This window comes from Electrophorus electricus, chromosome 8, assembly GCF_041902795.1.
Source record: "Electrophorus electricus isolate QZ-2024a chromosome 8, ASM4190279v1, whole genome shotgun sequence".
Taxonomy (NCBI): domain Eukaryota; kingdom Metazoa; phylum Chordata; class Actinopteri; order Gymnotiformes; family Gymnotidae; genus Electrophorus; species Electrophorus electricus.
Window position 1 is genome coordinate 12,241,195 of NC_137504.1, and position 17,610 is coordinate 12,258,804.

A 17,610-nucleotide genomic window follows, 5' to 3' on the forward strand; every position below is an offset into this window, starting at 1 on the left:
TACGAGAAAAACTTCAAGCACCGGCGAAGCTCAGCTTATTCTATGATACTTATTGTTATAGAACATTACCATAAAGCGAAATATGTGTTCTTTAAAATGGGAAAAATAATTACCCGAAGACTATATTAACTTATTTTTTTATGTTGGTTTATCCTCCGTTAATATTTGAATCCTGACTGTTTTGCCCATTGATAGCATGCTCTTACCGAGTCCGTTTGCGCCTTTTGCCTGCTTGTCTGTTTGCTGGCCCTATAGGAGGCCAATGTGGTGCTGACACGCAAATTTGCTCTTCCAAACGGAGCCACAAAGTCTATCAAGCCTCCATTAGAGGTTCATTAAATTCGTGTAGTGAGATATTTTGCACCTGGCTTAACGGGATGAAGTGCGAACGCGTGCTTCAACAAAAACATGCATACGGATCACGAGCTGAAGGAGCAATGACTGTTCCAAGGTCAGTTTTAAAGACATGCTTTAAAATGGTTGTCAACGTGTAAAAGTAAGAGAGCAGATCATAGATCAGTTGTAAGAGCAACAATATAGTAGAGGCTTGTACACATAAAGACGATATAGACGATACGGCATTATTTTATGCACCATTGCGTTTTTGGTGCATTTTATACTTATATTTGATGTGTAAGAATACAGATACTTTAAGTTAATCTAGAATTATTTGCTGAATTTCCTCAAACGTAAACCCATTCTATGTATCCCTATAGCTATAAATATGTTTACGTCATGTGTAAATATCACTATTTGTTTACCTCCAATTTCTTTATTCTCTAGGTAATGTATATCTGATCATTATGAGTCATAGTTATGGGTTGGAAACCTGTTAATTAACTATATATGGCCCCTCTCCTGCATCCAAGACCCCCGTCGTGCTTCTCGCAGATGGTGTCCAAGTTTGCCCCTTTGTGTTATTGCAATAACCTCACGGTACCAGATTTCTCACCCTCATGCTGTGGCGCATTGTTTGTACAACTGGGGAAGCCTTCACACCAAAATGCCCTTAGCACCTCAGTCATTTGGCAGATGGGCTCACTCCTCCAACTTCTGTCGCCATAATTCAGTCCCACCCCGCCCCTGCGGCTCTGGCTCTTTATAAACCCCGGGATTCAACTCCTCGCCATTCATTCCGTTCACTCACTTGCAGTCGACGATTCTTCGTGCCTGAACTATAAAGGTGAATAGCCACCTTAAGCGGACCATCCGTTAGAGGATCCATTCGTTTCCTATTTTGGACTACCAGAGGAAAGAAATATGAATTTTGCTTGTCTCATCGCCACCCAGACGCCTTTCGGCAAGGCACCGGCTTTTATCTCGGCTGCGACAGACTCTCGAATGCAACAATCACACGTCGGCAGGTGAGCTTTAATCTAAACATCAATAAGCTTTTCAGACAAAGAAATAACCAGTGAGATCTTCCATTAAGTTTCAAATCGTGTGCTGTATGTGGACACTACAATGATATGCAGTACCCGTGATTTAGCGAGCAAAATGCTGCTTTTATTTAAATACGGGAATTTGAATTTTGTGTCATTATATCAGCTAATAAACCAAGTACGTTGTCCCAAGGTTAAATCTAAAATTCCACATTCCAAAGCTGCTTTTGTCTGACACCAACCCTGGCTCGTGCCTTGTTTTCAGCCGCGCTGTCCTGTGGAGACCCTGGCTCGTGTCCAGTCAGGATGCGCAAACTGGGTGCCGAAGACGCAAGCTCTCTTGTGTAAGTTTTTCTATGATTGTCGTAGTTATGAGTATCATAACTGCATGTCTTAACAGCATGCATTGCTGTTATTTTTAATAGTAAGTACATTTATAGAAGAAGTTTGATTGTCTTTTTTTTTTTTTTATAATAATAAATGACCTTTATTAAGCATTGTGAGCCTTGACTTCATGTTCAAACATTTAGTAGCCCCCACGAAAGAATGGTTCATGTTGGCTGCTGAGCTATTTGAAAACCTAGAAGATTTTTAAAAAGAAATTCTATCTGGAAAAAAATGTCCAATACATGAGCAGTGCATTTACCTGCAATGTTTATAAAAAAGCAATGTGAGCCCATGGAGCCTGCAAGGAGCTTTGAGGAGATAGGCAGGTGGTGCACATTAGCAACAGGATGCTGGAGGAGAAGGTGTGACTGTCAAGCTGTTTGTTGACACCGTGCCACTCAGTGAGAGAGCGAGAGAGAGAGAGAAAGAGAGAGAGAGAGAGAGAGAGAGAGAGAAAGAGAGAGAGAGAGAGAGAGAGAGAGAGAGAGAGAGAGAGAGAGACAGACAGACAGACAGACAGACAGACAGACAGACAGAGGTAAAGAGTAACTTTAACACTGAGACACTCTGCCATATGGCACCACTGTCTGAAGCTGAGCGGGAAGACTGAGTTGGCACCCAGTGCAGAGGTGTAGAGAGAATAGCTTCCAGAGAGCTAGTGTGTGCCTGCCAAGACTGAAGTAGACACCTCGGGCTCTGGGGAGAGCATTTGGGCCGGATTCCCACCCTTTGCCTGACACCCACCAAGTCACAGCCAAGCCTGAGGTGTTGCACAGCCTCTTAGCTGGTGCTGATATCACCCCATAAATGCTGGGAAGGAAGCTGTGTTGGATGTTTTCACTTGTTTTGTGTTTTGTGAATGTAGCCCTTACACCTCTTTCCTCTCTCTTTACAGCCTTACTCCAGAGCTACAGTGCCAAGTAACACAACAGCAGATGGCAAAACTCAGTCTTTCCAGCACCCTGTCAGGTCAGTGCTCATTTAGTTAGCACACACAAGTTTGCAGTGTTTGGAGGGGCCTAAAACTTTAATCTACAGTCAGTCAAAGGAAATAAGTAACAGTTTGAGAATATTAAATTATGCTAATAGCCAAACAGAGAAGGTAAAGTCTATTGTCATCCCAAATTAATGTTATTTTAAATATTCCCTCTGTTGTTGCCACAGACTTTTTTGGCCAAAGTCCAAGTCATATGACTACCTGTACAGTGATGGCGAAGCACTGTTGAGGAACTTCCCAGTGCAGGCAACCATCAGCTTCTATGATGAGTCTGACAGCGAGGATGAGGATGAGGAGCAGGATGACTGGGCTGAAGAAGAGGACGCAGATGACAAAGAGTGCCTCAAACCCCTTGGCCATGTCACCACCTCCAACTGAATTCACAGACTTAATGATAACAGCCTCCAGCAGACCCAAGACCTATCACTCATTCTGGCAGGTCTGCTCCATCTCTTCACAGATGAAACCTCTTGATAGGGCATGCCATCCACAGGCTGCATGGTTTGGGCATCTTTCTTTTTTCTTGTAGCAGGAATTCAATTCATGCAATGCTATTAAAAAAAAAAGTCCTTCTAACTATCCTCCTCATTGTAATTTCCTCTGGGAATTGAATAATGCCAATCACACAGTCCCACATTGGGATGAATGTGTTGTTTCCAATCTCAGGGTCCTTTTTTCCCCCATGTCCCTAATTTATGTTGTATATATCCATATATATTTATGTCCTATTTTTTTACTTTTTGCATTTGACACAGAATAAACTATATGTGTACAAAAAAGAGAGACTCTGACTCTTTATTTTTATTTTTCTCTTTTCATTGCTAGTTTGGGTTTGATCAGAAGTGCCTCTCCTTTTTTATCTCTGGTATCATGATTGTTTCTTTGATGTTAGCTGACCCTATCTGCTTTCCCTGGGAAGGCCTGTTCCACGTCTGTCTGGTTTTTAGGCGTAACAGGTCTAATAGAGGAGAGTGGAGGATGTCAGAGGTTAAAAGATTTGGCTCTTTCCTCTGATGTCAGGTCACAGGATAGTCCTGCTGTTCTTAGTTATACTGCATCTGCACATGACAAAAATGGGTGCAAAGGAACGGAATCTTTCATGCATTCACCCAGATTTTTGCTGAGAAAATGTTCAATGTTTTTATTGCAAATGTACGTGTGCTGCCAATTCAGTGTAGTAACGATGGAACACAGAATTTGTCCAGTAACACCCAGGACCTTTATTTATTTATTGTGCATTTTTATTGAGCATGTGTTCAAGTTTTGGTTTTGTTACATGCTACATAATATCGAGCTTTTCATAGTTTTACTCTCTACAAAATTTCCAGCATCTCTTTTCATAGTCATCCAATGAAATAAGATAGCACTACCACAGGAAAACTATTCCCACTATATGTGACGTACAAATAAGGTTCATCGGTGACCTAATAAATCAGTTGAGGCGATGAAACGGTGAAGAGGACTGGATTCAGGGAAATGTAGTCTTTTGACACAAGGTGTGGCATGGGATGAGACCCCCGTTATCTTACACTCCGTGTAATAAAAATCCAAGATTGTGGTGTCCGCTACATTACTGCTAGGAAAATGTAGCGCAGATGGCATGTAAAAATTCTTTAGCTGTTTTCTGAAATTACGCGAAAGTGCCATATTCTTATCTATTTGTAGACTGCAGTACCCAGGATGTGTGTGTGTGTGTGTGTGTATATATATATATATATATATTTATTTATTTATCTATTTATTTATTTATTTATTTATTTTTTCCATTCCAGAGGCATGACTTTAAGCGTCCAAAATAATCAAGAGATTTGATTGGGCAAGGAGAGGGAACTCATAGTTTTTATTGGTCGATCTAGATCTCTGTCAGACGTTCTGTGTGACTCATGTGGGTGCTCCCTTGGTAGAAACAGGAATGGAATGGATCCGCAATCGTAACGGCGCGGAAGGTAGGGGGTTTATTTTTCCTATGTGTATCCACGTAAGTTATAGATGCCAGCTACACGTGTAGTCTTCTGTTTGTTTTCTGTTGATGACTGAAATAAGCGGAGCAAAGAAATGAAACTCAATAATTTTGTACGAAATATGATACCAGCATATAACGCTCAGCCCAAAGGAGTTTTCTGAGTCTACTTCTTAGGCTGACTGCGTGCGTTAATGAATATTTTATTTGCCTATGGTAGCAAGATGGTATTTAAGATGTGTGAGACGTGTCGAATTGCGCCTCTATTTCAACGTGCTTATTGCCTTTGTTACACTTTTACGACAAAATTTAATCAATAGGTACCAAAATTAATTATGGAAACATTGTTGAGCGGCAAATAACCTCGCACGTTTCGATCCTTAGTCCTAGCCAACTGTAACCAATTTGATACAAGTTGCTGATCTTCTATTGTCCGTCTCTATCATAAAGCTGGAATTGCAAGCGGTAAACTGGCCAATGAACTCGTATCCTGGCAGTAATAGTGATACTGTATTCTCTAGTAGGTTCGAGTGATATAAATTTAGATAGCACATCTCTTTCGACACGTCTGCCCCGGTCCGTTTCTATGGAAACATCCTCCCTCGCCCTCCTCCGGCATATTTACGTGCAAGCGGTTATACGTCTATAAAAGGTGGTATCCGTTAAGAGATAAATCGATAAATAAAAAACTTCAGTATGTAATAAATGCTTCTAAGACATTCTCTTGTGCTGTCACGCCACTTTAATAAATTATACATCATAGGGCAACTGCACAATTTCTTTCTATATTTGTGTGTGAAAGAAAGAATCCGAGTATGTTCAAGAGCATGTTTACTCAGATGAAACCTATATAATTTGGAGAAGAAATCCTGTGTTTGTATTTTAATCTGGTTGAACAGAACATTAGTACAGGTAGAAAACCACAATAAGGCATGATACATGTAACTATTTAAACAGATCTTTTTCTCCCCAGTACAGAATATCCTAGGCTAGGTTCTCCAGTGGGAGCATGGCAGCGGGTGAGTGCTTAGCATGTCATCAACATGCCACCTTGCATGGCTGAATGCAACCTACATCACACATATCACATATACACAGGCATTACATTTGAGCATGCACAAGTGGACACACACACAGTCAACTTTAGCCATTAAAAAAACCCTTTCGATGTGGTTTGATGACAAGGCACATTTTTGGACAGGTTTCAGTACTGAAATGCTAAAGACTTTAAAAGTAGGTTAAGGGTTTCTGGAAAGAGTTGGCATTAAAGAAAACAGTATAGTATATATTGGTGAATGTGTTTAATCTCATGAACCTGTAACTGATGGATGGTGTGTCATGGGTGGCAGGGCCACTTTGACCTTCCTTTAGCTGTGCTACACTTACTTCAGTGTTTAAATAGTTCACATACATATTTATATGGGACATGGATATTCATGAAGAAGGGAATGACATGCACTCAGGCTAGGAAAGGGGATGGAAAGGCCAGTGTTTTCATCACCAATGAGTACACAAATAAGTACCCCCCCCCCCCAACAAAACCCAATCTAACAACAACAACAAAAGGTTGACCACCCAAAGGCAATGACACCACACTGTCTCCAGGGCTTTGCCACATTTCAACAATTCTGTCTGCTTGTCCCTGGTTCTGACATCACCTCTGCCCTCAACTCAGTTCTTTACCTGTCTATCTACCTTTCTCTTGCTCTCTTGCTCTCTCCACCATAGAATTTGTAAATGGGAAGGATGCACACTCTCTTCTCAAACGCTTTCCACGGGCTAATGGGTTTCTCGAGGAGTTTCGGCAGGGCAACATTGAAAGGGAGTGTGTGGAGGAGAGCTGCAGCTTCGAGGAGGCTAATGAAGTGTTCGAGAACAAGGAAAAAACAGTAAGTCCTGGTGCTTGATTCCGATCTTTCCCAACTAATGAAGTCTCTCATAAAATATGGACTATGTTAAGTGCAGTTCTGTAGTTAAATTATGACAAAATCAATTTGCAAGCAAGTTTAATATGCCAGGGTCAAATATTTTGGACAAATAACAGTAAAGCATTTGCCAGTGATTGATGTTCTATCCTTATTATCATTAGCTATATAATCACATAAAAATACAATATTCCCTTTAGATGGAGTTCTGGAAGACACGTAGTATCTACGCAGTGAACAGCAATAACGAATCTCGCTCAGAGCGCGCAGACACTGTGTACATGGTGGTGCCTCTTCTGGGCGTGGCCCTCCTCATCATCATCGCGCTCTTCCTCATTTGGCGCTGCCAGCTCCAGAAAGCCACACGCCGCCGCCCAGCGTACACCCAGAACCGCTACCTGGCCAACCGCAACACCCGCAGCCTTCCCAGAATCCTAGTGCACCGTGATAGCCCCTCCCACGCAGAGATTTCCCACACCAGTGAGCGGCCCAGCGTGGTAGTCGGCGGCGGGGAAAGAGGTAGTGGTGTGGCCCCAGACTCCTCACAGAATGGCGGGCAAGCTCCAAACAGCCGCAGCCTTTATGTCCAGGACTCCTCCATGTCCGTGGCGTCACGTTTGTCAGGGGCCACACCTCCTCCCTCCTACGAGGAAGTGACAGGCCACTTGGAGAGCAGTAGCGACGAGACCACTGCCCCTTATAGCGATCCACCACCCAAGTACGAGGAGATCGTTAAAGAAAAGTGAAACCGCGCATGCAAGAGATGTGAAACTGGGTCGCTTGCTGCCAGGCATGGGAAGCAACTGAAGATGCCCTAATTCCCAAGTGCTCATCACAGTTTGGGTCTGTCAGGCCAGAGTGTGCTACTTGCATTTTTGACTTCTTGAGTTGCCCCAGGCTGATGCCGAAGGTCTTGGTGGGAGTGTGTGAGCTGCACTAAGAGATGTGGTTGTTGTCGTTACGTGGTGCCCCTGAATTCAAATCTTTTGAAGGTCAGACTTGCTTTGTGGCTGGGACTACTCACTGCTTTTTCCCTCTTCCGGAACCCTGGCATCAACTTGCTACACTCTAACCCCTCACTTCCTATCCCTTCAACCCCCACTATATACCCAAAGCTTCTTACAAATCCAGTCTTTTTTTCCTTTCTTTTTTCTAGGAGAAAGATACAGCTGTGAAAAGAAGTGAGACAAATGTGCTCACCCTCCAGTTTACTATATGCAGGATTAAAACTGTAAAACTTCTAAGGAGATCTTCAAAAAGCACTCAGACAAAGAAATGACCTGGAGACGGGTCATCTGAACTGTTTTATAAAACGAGGAACAGAAGATCTCTGACATGTCTAAAGGGGCTGTTTGAGAGCACTGTGTGCCAGCAATGGCACTTGAAAAATGTGCTACCATGTGGAAAATATTCTTGGTTTGTAAGGCATGTGGTTTTGCTGCACATTTTTATTAAGCTCACCATTGCTCACTCTGCCTGAATACACAGTTGGTTACAGGCCTTAAACACATGTCACAATCAATAGAATAGTTAATCAGTCTGTCTGTCTATTTAGCAGTTTCTTGCTTTGAGTGATCTCACCAAATGTATGAGATTTTACTCCCAATACTGTGCTCATACAACACTTTCCAAGACGCAACTGCTTGTCTGCGCCATACACAAAAACCCACTGAGAGCACAATTACTGGATAATATAACATTCCAGACCCTTAATAGACCCCACTCCCCCCACCCCTTCTCCATTTACAGCTCTCTGACTGTTTACAGCTTTTGTTACTCTTTTTTATAATGGCATAAAACAAACTGTGTGAATTTGTATAAAGCATTATGTGGCTTTCAACCTCACCAGGTGCTATAATGTAGTACAAATGCTGCTTGTCCTCACATTATGTTCCTCACACACTGTCTATGACCCTTGGCTTATAGTCTTAACGAATCAGCCAAATTGCCTGTCCATAACATGCGCTTGAACAGTGTTTTTTCAGCTCAGGTTTAAGCCAATGAACTGCCGCCTTTGCAGTAAATATGTAAATAATTTCCCACTGCCAACCAATGGGGGAATGGGTCAAGGGGTTATGCATTGAAAGCTGTGTTTTTGAGTGATACAGAAGAACATCACATTAGGTCATTACACATGGTGTTCCTCAGTGTTGCAGAGTAGAAGCCGAGCACTACATTTATAACATAGCGCGAAAATTATTCTGCACAATATATAATCATGTGAATAAACGTATAGCAGATGCCAGTCTATCCCAGTGACTCAAATGGTGCTTATGTAGGTGAATACGTGGATCACACCGACTGCACACTTATTGCGTTGCAGTCCAACAAATTTCGTTTCAAGCTGGATGTTGCGTTTGGCCTTGCAACACGTTGCAGTAACATTTGCAGTGCATTCTCCATTGGACTTTTCCCTTCACGTGTACTCTCCTCAGGTTTTGAGGTTTTGTTTTATTTAACTACTAAATATCAAATAGTCCGCTACATATCTGGACTTATTCACATTTAAATGAACTTTCCACTTTGAAAATAACCCCTAAAAGGAGGATATGGACGCATACAATTCTAACACAAAATTAAAACTAATCTGTCTAGTTAGCTATCAGAGAGTTCCTGTTTGATTTTGAAAGCTATCATATAATGAATGGTTTACTCACCAAACTTGGCACCTACTTCTATTTAAGTCTGGCTTAGTTTACAGAAATTGAATTACGGATGATTACCAGTGAGAAGCGAATTCGTTTTTCTTGGCATTTTCATACCATTGTAAACATCCCAACTGACTAGCATTTATAGCGCAGACTTTATGCGGTTAGCCGGTAGGTGAGGTACGAGACGATCTGTTCCACCGAGATATTTATCGTACTTGATTCGAGAACTAAAACTCAGTTACCGTTTTGCATACAACTAAATACCGATAGCTAGCTATTGATCAGGTACAAACGCGAAGCCCTCCAAAACCGGGACGACAAACAACCGTTGAAACCTGTGTCCATGCTGATTTTTGGCACTTTCTCGTTAGCAGACTGAATTAAATAGACAAATCTACAGAACATGAGAAGTCATTGTGTGAAATATTACAGTAACGCTTAATGCAGTTCGTGTGATCTGGGAATCAAATCCTGATGGTTAACACCCCTTCAAGCAAACGTGTTAAGACACTTGTCCAAAGACTGGGACATACCACTGGAGCACAGCATGAAATGATCCGCAATTATTTTTTAAATATACGTTGCGATATGACCTTCAGATAACCAGAATGAGAAAAGTATGCCAGATATATTTATTAGTTGGTATGTGACTTGTGCCTTTGCGTGTTCAGGCTGTGAAGTTTTGACCTCTCTTTGAGCATGAAGATAGGGCTGGCACAGCTGTTTTAGAGCCAACGGTGATGCGGTTTTGACTCACCCTTCAGTCATGTCACCTGAGCCTCTGAACTGACCCAGGTGAACAGAATGAAAAGAATGCTCTGAACAAACCATTTTACATTGAAGGATCAAGCACAGGCACCAAGTCCTTGAGACCATGTTGTTTGATGGCTGAAACTGCTGATCTAAGATCAGGGGTTGCACCTTTGTTCTCAGAAGAATAAAGAGTAAATGAGCTGAAGCTTACCATTGGAAATTAAGTTAATGTCACCTGTTTCATTCAGCGTTGAAGGAACGGTGATGCATCAAAGGGGTTATGGGTTGTGACTAAAGTGCAACACATAAGCTATAACCTCACATCATGTGTGTTTGTTGTTTTTTTTGTGGAGAATGAGACAAATATGTGAATGTGTGTGTGTGTGTGTGTGTGTGTGTATTCCCACCTATCTACATAGAATGTTTCACCAAAGCTAGTTTTCCCCCCACAACTTAAACATGTGTCATCTATGAAATTGCTGAACTTATGTAGGCTACAGCTTTTGTTTTTCTGATCAGTCTAATTGCATGTTTATATTTTATCATTCATACTAATTTGTTATATTTTTAAGGCTTCATGTCAACATTTTAGTGAGGTTCTATATATCTTGACTCTTCATGTGCTGGTTACACCTATTTAAACACTTTTTAAATCAACATAAGCACTGTTGAAATTGTAATACATATTTATGTAATATAAAACTGTACATTTGTTTATGTGAACTTGTATAAAAATATATGACCATATTTTAACATGTCCATTCCATAGACTACTTACTATTTTACTATTTTATCATGTCTATATGCTACGTATTTAGATAACCTACATTTAAGTGTATAGCACTCCCAGCCATTGATGTATGAATTCTTTTTTTCAAACTTATGAATGCTTTTATCTTGTTCACATAAAAAGGTAAAAATAATTCAATCATGTGCTAAACTTAGACTGCTTAACGCAGGGCTTATGAGAGCATTATAGCTGGTCAGTGAAGCTCACCGAAAGAAAATGAAGCTGAACCACATGCTATAAGACTACTGATTTGACCAATTTCATTGCCTAAAATCAGAAAGATGCTGGAGTCTTCCCCAAAATCACTCTCACTCTTTCTCTCTCAATTTTATTTGAAGAGCTTGCAATTCGACTGTCTTAAAAGCAAATATATAGCACAAGATGTAAAGAATATGATATTATTATTGTATAACAAGATAGTGGTTGCGAATACTTTATAGGATGTGCAAGATGACGGATTTGTTGACAGACTAAAGTGCAAAGCTTTCGCCACATCTATCAATTCGCGTAGGCTACTTGTCATTCTGCACTGTTGTTGACCTTTATATCTGATATTCATGGTCGTGAATGCACCTTCAAAATACTGGAGTTTCCTTAGAGAACAGTTATTACAAAATACCCTTTCATTACTTTTTTCATGATTTTTCTCCTCTCACGCCATTTATGCCATGGCAAAGTCACGGACCCTATATGCACAAAAAGCTATGGTTATTTCTGATATTCTTGCTTTGGTTGGTGGTTTGAAAATATCGGTATTTTGCTCCTGTCAAATGCCCCCGACAGTTTCCCCCTTTCAGTTTCTCTGTCCTCACAATCTAAGTGCCAAATTTAGCTACTGTTCGTGAAAGCACTGTATCCTTCGCGAATATTAAACCAGTGAACCATACTCTCTGTCTGTAATCATTTTACACCAGGGGTTCCCATTCTCGAATTAGTTTGTTAGCATTACTTTACCTATAAACTGGAGGTTTGTCAAGCAGTTCGACCCTCCCTTTTCCTGCGAAGCCTAACTAGCTAACGCTGACTATCATGTGATGCAATTTCTCGGCGTGAACTGGAAGGTTTGTTGAATTAGTTTGGAGAAGTTAGCAAACCAGCTAGAAAAGTATTTGAGCCTGCGTTAGCTAGGTAGCATTTACATGTGTATAAATTGGAATGTCGGTGAAGCTATGCTAACACGAAATACCGGCGTTTGTGCAGCTAATTTGTTTTTTTAATGTCACCCTGTCCTTATCTACATTCTACTGCAGCTAGCTAACGCTAACTTAGAAAAGGCGTCAGTTGTGCTATATGGCTTGTGGCTTGCTCCGCTTTTTCCTTATTATGTGATCCCACATTTAACTGGACAAACGGTGAATTTGAACGTCTTGTATAACTAAATCGTCAGTCCTGTCCCACAGGATTAGCTATCTAGGTTATGTGAAGAATCTGAATGTCCTAATAACATTTGCTAACCTTAATTTATATTGGCTGACATTCCACATATAGCTAGCTAGCTAGCAATAGTTTCTATCGACGCTTTTATTTCTGTCCACCTAGAGCTGTATAGTTAGCTAACTAAGCTATATAACCTAGCCCGATGTCGTAGGCTATAAAGCTCAAGTAGTTACTGTTATAGCTAGTACCATATTCGCAAAGATACTAACGCTAGCCGGCTAGCTTGCTAACTTAGTTGCTGAACCGTTAACCTTATGACCACCTAATAGCATTTATCGTTGATATTTTGATATCAGAATCAGAATATTCTGTAATCAGACGAAAGTAACAACCGAATGTACTGTTCAGTATTTAGAAAGTAATAACGGGCTATAATAATCGCTTCTGGTTCACAGCCTGTTGGACGGTCATGGCCGCACTGGTATATTTGGGCGAACGATCGCAGATGTATGGTCGCGACTCAAACTTCACAGAAGTCATCAACCAGAGGATGAGGGTGCCAGAGAGGCTGCGAGTGGGACACGGTATACTACCTGACGAGCTGAACCAAACGTCTGAGGATCCCCCTACAGTATACAGCATGCACGTACCAGACAGACTGGCTTTAACAGGTGTCAGCACTTGCAGGGAGGCATTTAAAAGTTAGATTTTAACAAAGCTAATATTTTGTTAAAACCTGAACATGAATATTTTTCTGCTAATCCATGTCAAACATATCCGTTTATCCACTAATGAGGTACCAAAAAGTAATATGTTTATCATAGATGCTCCTGACTTGAGTCCGCAGCCCCTCTTCTCCAAACAAAGCATTACAGGCCATGACTTGTCATCATGGGACCTGCAAATTGTACAGCATGGAGCCTGGCATAGGGAGGTTCAGGTAATGACACCAGCTGTTAGTAAATGTCCCTTTGGCCTCACTTTGTCTTAATTCTGTCCTTGTTTTAATTCTCTTAGGCCACAGGGAGACTGGATAAAACACCAGATAAAGATTCTTTTGTTTTTGGTTTGTGATTTAATTGCAGTAGTGTCAGGAAACAAAAAGCTAGTGTTTCATGATCAGTAGAGTGTGATTGTGAGTGCTGATATTTGCTTGCTGTCTACGGTTGTCTGCTAGTCCATTGTATTCCACAAATATGGTGACTGTTACATTGTTCAGACCTTATTGTTTCACTTTAGCAACTGATGTTTGATCTTTCATTAAAATGTCGTTTTTAGGCTGTATAGTGTGGCCATTGTAAAAGTTGAGAAATTACTTTAATTTGTGGCAACATTCTGTTGTATTGTTCACAGAGCCCACTACGGAGGTCATACAGTGACCAGGCCTTTGGTAAAACTCCACCTAGAACCCCCACACAGCCCAGACAAGCAGTGCATTCTTCTTCTTTGTGAGTAAACAGCATATTAGGCAACTGCAGTGCAATTATCAGTGAACCTATTTTATAAATCCCCTAGATTTGTTTTAGTGAGATACAAGTGAACCAGTATTGATCTAGTGTTTATGCCCATGCAGTGGAAACTTTAGGGGGAAAGGAGCAGCAGTCATGGCAGAAGGCAGTCAGAGCAGCCTTCACAGCAATAAATGTTGCTACATGCATAATGCTTCTTATGTATGCTATAGTGACGCATTTTAGGTCAAAGATGTGAAACTGCTCCTTTGAAGCACATGCTGGCAGGTGATGTTTAACTACCATCCAAAAGTTAGCCAGTATTTTGTGGACTTGGCCAGGGAATCAGGGAGCTTCATGCATTATTGTACTCTCTTCAGTACAATTTTGGGCCTTTGTCATCACATAAATAAGATGAATGAGAAATCTGTTCCAAGAATACATCACTGACATCAGAATGGATAGGGGTTTTTCTATGTTACTTTGTGTAGTGTTTTGTAGATGCTTTGATTGACAATGGTACTCCTCTGGTTTATCTTGGCCGTGGCCCCTCCCCCTTGACCTGCCCGTGGTAGGCGAAGTGTTGGAAGGGCGTCAACTGCACACTCAGATACTCCCCTGGCCACACCCCTTGGGTTTCCTGCCGTTCCACAGAGCCTCCTGTCCCCCCAGAGTGTGCTGCAGGTGGCTAGGCAGCTGGGCCAGCAGGCCTCACAGAGAATCCTCCACACTGTCAGTCAGAAATACTCCTCCAGGTGATGCACTGCCAACCCCGCCCCCTCCCACATCAGTCACTGCGAATGAAGACTGTACTCGGTCACCCTGAAGCTTTTACTTCATTTGTTTTTTTGTTTTTTTTTTAACTCCACATATCTGGTTTCACTGGAGCCATCAAAACACCTGCTTAACACCAGCACTGGATTAGGAATCCTTTCTCTCTCACTAACAATCCATCACAACCTATATGCACCTTGGTTACCCTTCTTGCCTTGTCTGCTAGAGCTCATAGGTTGTCCTCATGGACTCTTAAAAAGGTCTTACTTCCATACCAGTTCAATATAATTCCATTATTGTGGGCCATGGTCTGTCTCTTATGTTTCAAGGTTCAGTTCCCCTGACAGCCCTCCACGTCAGCCAGCTGAGGTCCACTCTGACCGGGCCCAGAAAAGGTGACTGTGGCTCATGTTCTGTTGTTGATTAATTGGATGAATGTGGTGTTTTGTTGCTGGTTGATTTATTTAATGTCGTTTCATGCTATGTGGATTTTAATGGCCAGAAAATTGGGACGGCTTTTCTTAGTTCTCTGGCTCCTGTCATAGCTGAGGATGGAACCATTCAGATGCCTTTGTTCTGTTACTTCCCCAACTCCTAAGCTGGTCTTATTTTTAATCTTTCTTTGCTTCACGTTGTCTGCTGGGATAGAAGGTAGTTGAATTCGAACAGATTTGGAAGTAACATTAGCAGGCATGTGTATGTGGTAAAGGTCCAGTCTGCGTTAGTCTCTCCCTGTTGACCTGTGTTCATCCCACAGTGCCATGCAGGAGTCTTGCCTGGGTCCTGAGGGGGAGGCCGGAACCGCTGTCGAGTTCATCGTGCTTCGAAGACAGGTGAGTCCATAGTACCCCCCAGAACTTGATTTTTGACTTGTGGTGATCTAATAGATTCTGTGGGTGGATGGTGAGGGGACATCTTATTTTTGGTCTTGTCATATGCAAAGTGACCAGAAGAGGGTACTACATTCCACCACACTTGACATAAGTAGTGGCCAAATGAAATAACTCACCAGTTTGCATGCCCTTGGAGCACACCAGATGTTTTGTGAACGATCCTGTGAGTTCCTGTTAATCCTCTCTTCATGTTACTCTCTCAGGTAGTGAAGATGAGCAGGCGGATAGTGGCACTGGAGAGACATAATGCTGAACGTAGGCAGACTGAACTGGTGCTCTTTTCCCTGCTGGTGTCTGCGTGCCTGTTTAATGGCTGGCTGTGGATACGCAGATAACCCCACGAAGCTTTCTGGGCATTGAGCCACGCCCCCATGGTCTGTTCAAACAAACCTAATAGAACACATCCGCTACCAGCTATTAAACCATGAACTTCGTTAGGACATAAAGGGCTTGGTTGCGTGCTGTGTTTGAGGCAGAAGACACCAAGATGTTGTAAGGCATTTCTGTCACTAACCACTGTAAAAGCATGAATTTAAAAATGTGTATTTAAAAAATACAATGGGCAAATTAGTCACTTGCATAGAAAATGTTCTATAATAGTTGTGACATCAAAATATCTGAATATGGTCCAACTATTCAGAAGCCATGGTTGTATTATTGTTCTACAAAATCTGGAACATACATCAGATCTTGCCTGTTTCAAAAAGAAGTCTTTTAAAACATAATGCATGAAGTTTACCTTTTATTTATTTGCCCCTTTCCCCCCATAGTGACTTGTTGGACACTTTTTTGTAATATAGCATAATACCTTTACTCTTATAAAGTAGGATTCTAGACTCTGAAGTTGGTACATTCCTATCTGCCACGCAGTCAGAAAAATGAGACAATTGCTCAGTATATTTATTTATTGAAAAATTAAATTAAATTAAATTTTATCAAGGAAAAAAATGTTACTTGGAACGTATTCAGGAGTATAAACCAAATAAAGTCAAATTGCAAAGGAAAACTTTGAGATGAATTTTGTAAAACAAAATATATTTGATTAAAGAGAATATAATTTCATTAAAAAATTATTCATGATTGTACAGTAATAACATTGTCAAGCAGCAACTAGAATACACAATTTGTGATGAAACATACTAAGAAACTGAAGGACATTCCTCGCCCGGGGTAGGCAAATCTGAAGAAACACAGAAAAAGGGACAGATACTACACGGCACAACAGAATAGCTGTCACTGGCCCAAAAAGGGACAGACGTTATAAAGAGTTGAAGATTCACAAGGGAGGGACATATTTCCCTGGATCCTAGATTGTCCTGAGCTGGACTATAACACATTCACCCTCTGAAGCTCTGCGTAACATTATTTTGATTAAAGAATGTAGCAAGACCATCAAGATTAATAATATAGTGACTGAACCTTAGGTGGAGCCTCGGGTACTGTAATACCCTGACACCATGACCAGAACATTCTTTATACTGACCTACACCATTTAAGGTGGTAGCAGCTAATATCATTGTTAGTGTTATTGTGATTAAGGTTTTGCTATGACACAAAAGTAAGAAACTTGCTTTAATGAAAACCACATTGTTTTGGCTTGAGTCCTATATTTTGAAATCTGATGCTAAAACATACTATACATACTTTTTAAATGGTGCTGGGCCCACCCAAGGCTCAATCAGCAACCCTTAGGTCTGTTGTCCCATTTCTGTGCCCAAACAAAGTTTGATTTACAAAAATACTGGAAATATCCTAGTAGCAAGTTTTATTATTGTTTTTTTAAGAAGAGTTTCTAAAAGCTGGCTGAGAGGCACATTTTGATAGTGGTTGGTATATTTGTGCTGGAATGATTATAAAACAGAGAGAAATAAATAAATAATAATAGAAAAAAACCCTAAAACTTGGAAAACTTATCAAAATGACATGACATAGTAAACCAATAGGCATTTTTATGCAGGAAATGTCAAGTACCAGTATTGAGTAATACAGAACATGGGTTCTGAGACTTCATGCCAAAGACCCCTTTTACTGATTAATTCCTCACTGAAGTCATTACTCCACATAAGAAACAACACTGCTTGCTTATTAACCAACAAGGATGATAACTGTTCCTGTCTCCATATGAATTATACAGACTGCAAGTGCACTTTTGTGGGACTCAGATGGTTGAGTTCTTTCAATGTTATTGGTAAAACCTTTTTTAAGATCACCCAATTTTGTTACAGACTCTCGTAGTTGCTCCCAGATCCCCATTTGACAGTGATTGATAATTA

At 41.0% G+C, this 17,610-nt stretch overlaps 3 protein-coding genes across 10 annotated transcripts; all 3 read left to right on the forward strand.

Moving 5' to 3' along the window:
• The first annotated feature begins 1,064 nt into the window (after positions 1-1,064).
• ripply1 (ripply transcriptional repressor 1) lies at positions 1,065-3,539 on the forward strand. The gene is made up of 4 exons (XM_027018231.3): positions 1,065-1,364; positions 1,648-1,726; positions 2,665-2,738; positions 2,934-3,539. The coding sequence occupies exons 1-4, from the start codon at positions 1,261-1,263 to the stop codon at positions 3,142-3,144; spliced, it is 468 nt and encodes a 155-aa protein (XP_026874032.1). The 5' UTR covers positions 1,065-1,260; the 3' UTR covers positions 3,145-3,539.
• Positions 3,540-4,640: 1,101 nt separating this feature from the next.
• Positions 4,641-8,901, forward strand: prrg3 (proline rich and Gla domain 3). 2 transcript variants are annotated; one of them, XM_027019543.3, is made up of 4 exons: positions 4,641-4,712; positions 5,705-5,745; positions 6,455-6,615; positions 6,852-8,901. In XM_027019543.3, exons 2-4 carry the CDS (start codon positions 5,736-5,738, stop codon positions 7,395-7,397), a joined length of 717 nt encoding a protein of 238 aa, XP_026875344.1. In that variant the 5' UTR covers positions 4,641-4,712; positions 5,705-5,735; the 3' UTR covers positions 7,398-8,901. The 2 variants fall into 2 exon arrangements, with proteins under 2 accessions (XP_026875344.1, XP_026875337.1); XM_027019536.3 differs by having other exon boundaries at positions 4,647-4,712; positions 5,700-5,745.
• Positions 8,902-11,726: 2,825 nt separating this feature from the next.
• Positions 11,727-16,343, forward strand: LOC113582153 (transmembrane gamma-carboxyglutamic acid protein 3). 7 transcript variants are annotated; one of them, XM_081718697.1, is made up of 8 exons: positions 11,727-11,906; positions 12,678-12,806; positions 13,047-13,162; positions 13,576-13,670; positions 14,246-14,425; positions 14,774-14,839; positions 15,202-15,277; positions 15,541-16,343. In XM_081718697.1, the coding sequence occupies exons 2-8, from the start codon at positions 12,692-12,694 to the stop codon at positions 15,670-15,672; spliced, it is 780 nt and encodes a 259-aa protein (XP_081574823.1). In that variant the 5' UTR covers positions 11,727-11,906; positions 12,678-12,691; the 3' UTR covers positions 15,673-16,343. The 7 variants fall into 7 exon arrangements, with proteins under 7 accessions (XP_081574823.1, XP_026873597.2, XP_081574824.1 ...); XM_027017796.3 differs by having other exon boundaries at positions 11,728-11,906; positions 12,678-12,923; XM_027017804.3 differs by having other exon boundaries at positions 11,733-11,906; positions 12,678-12,893.
• Positions 16,344-17,610: the final 1,267 nt, after the last annotated feature.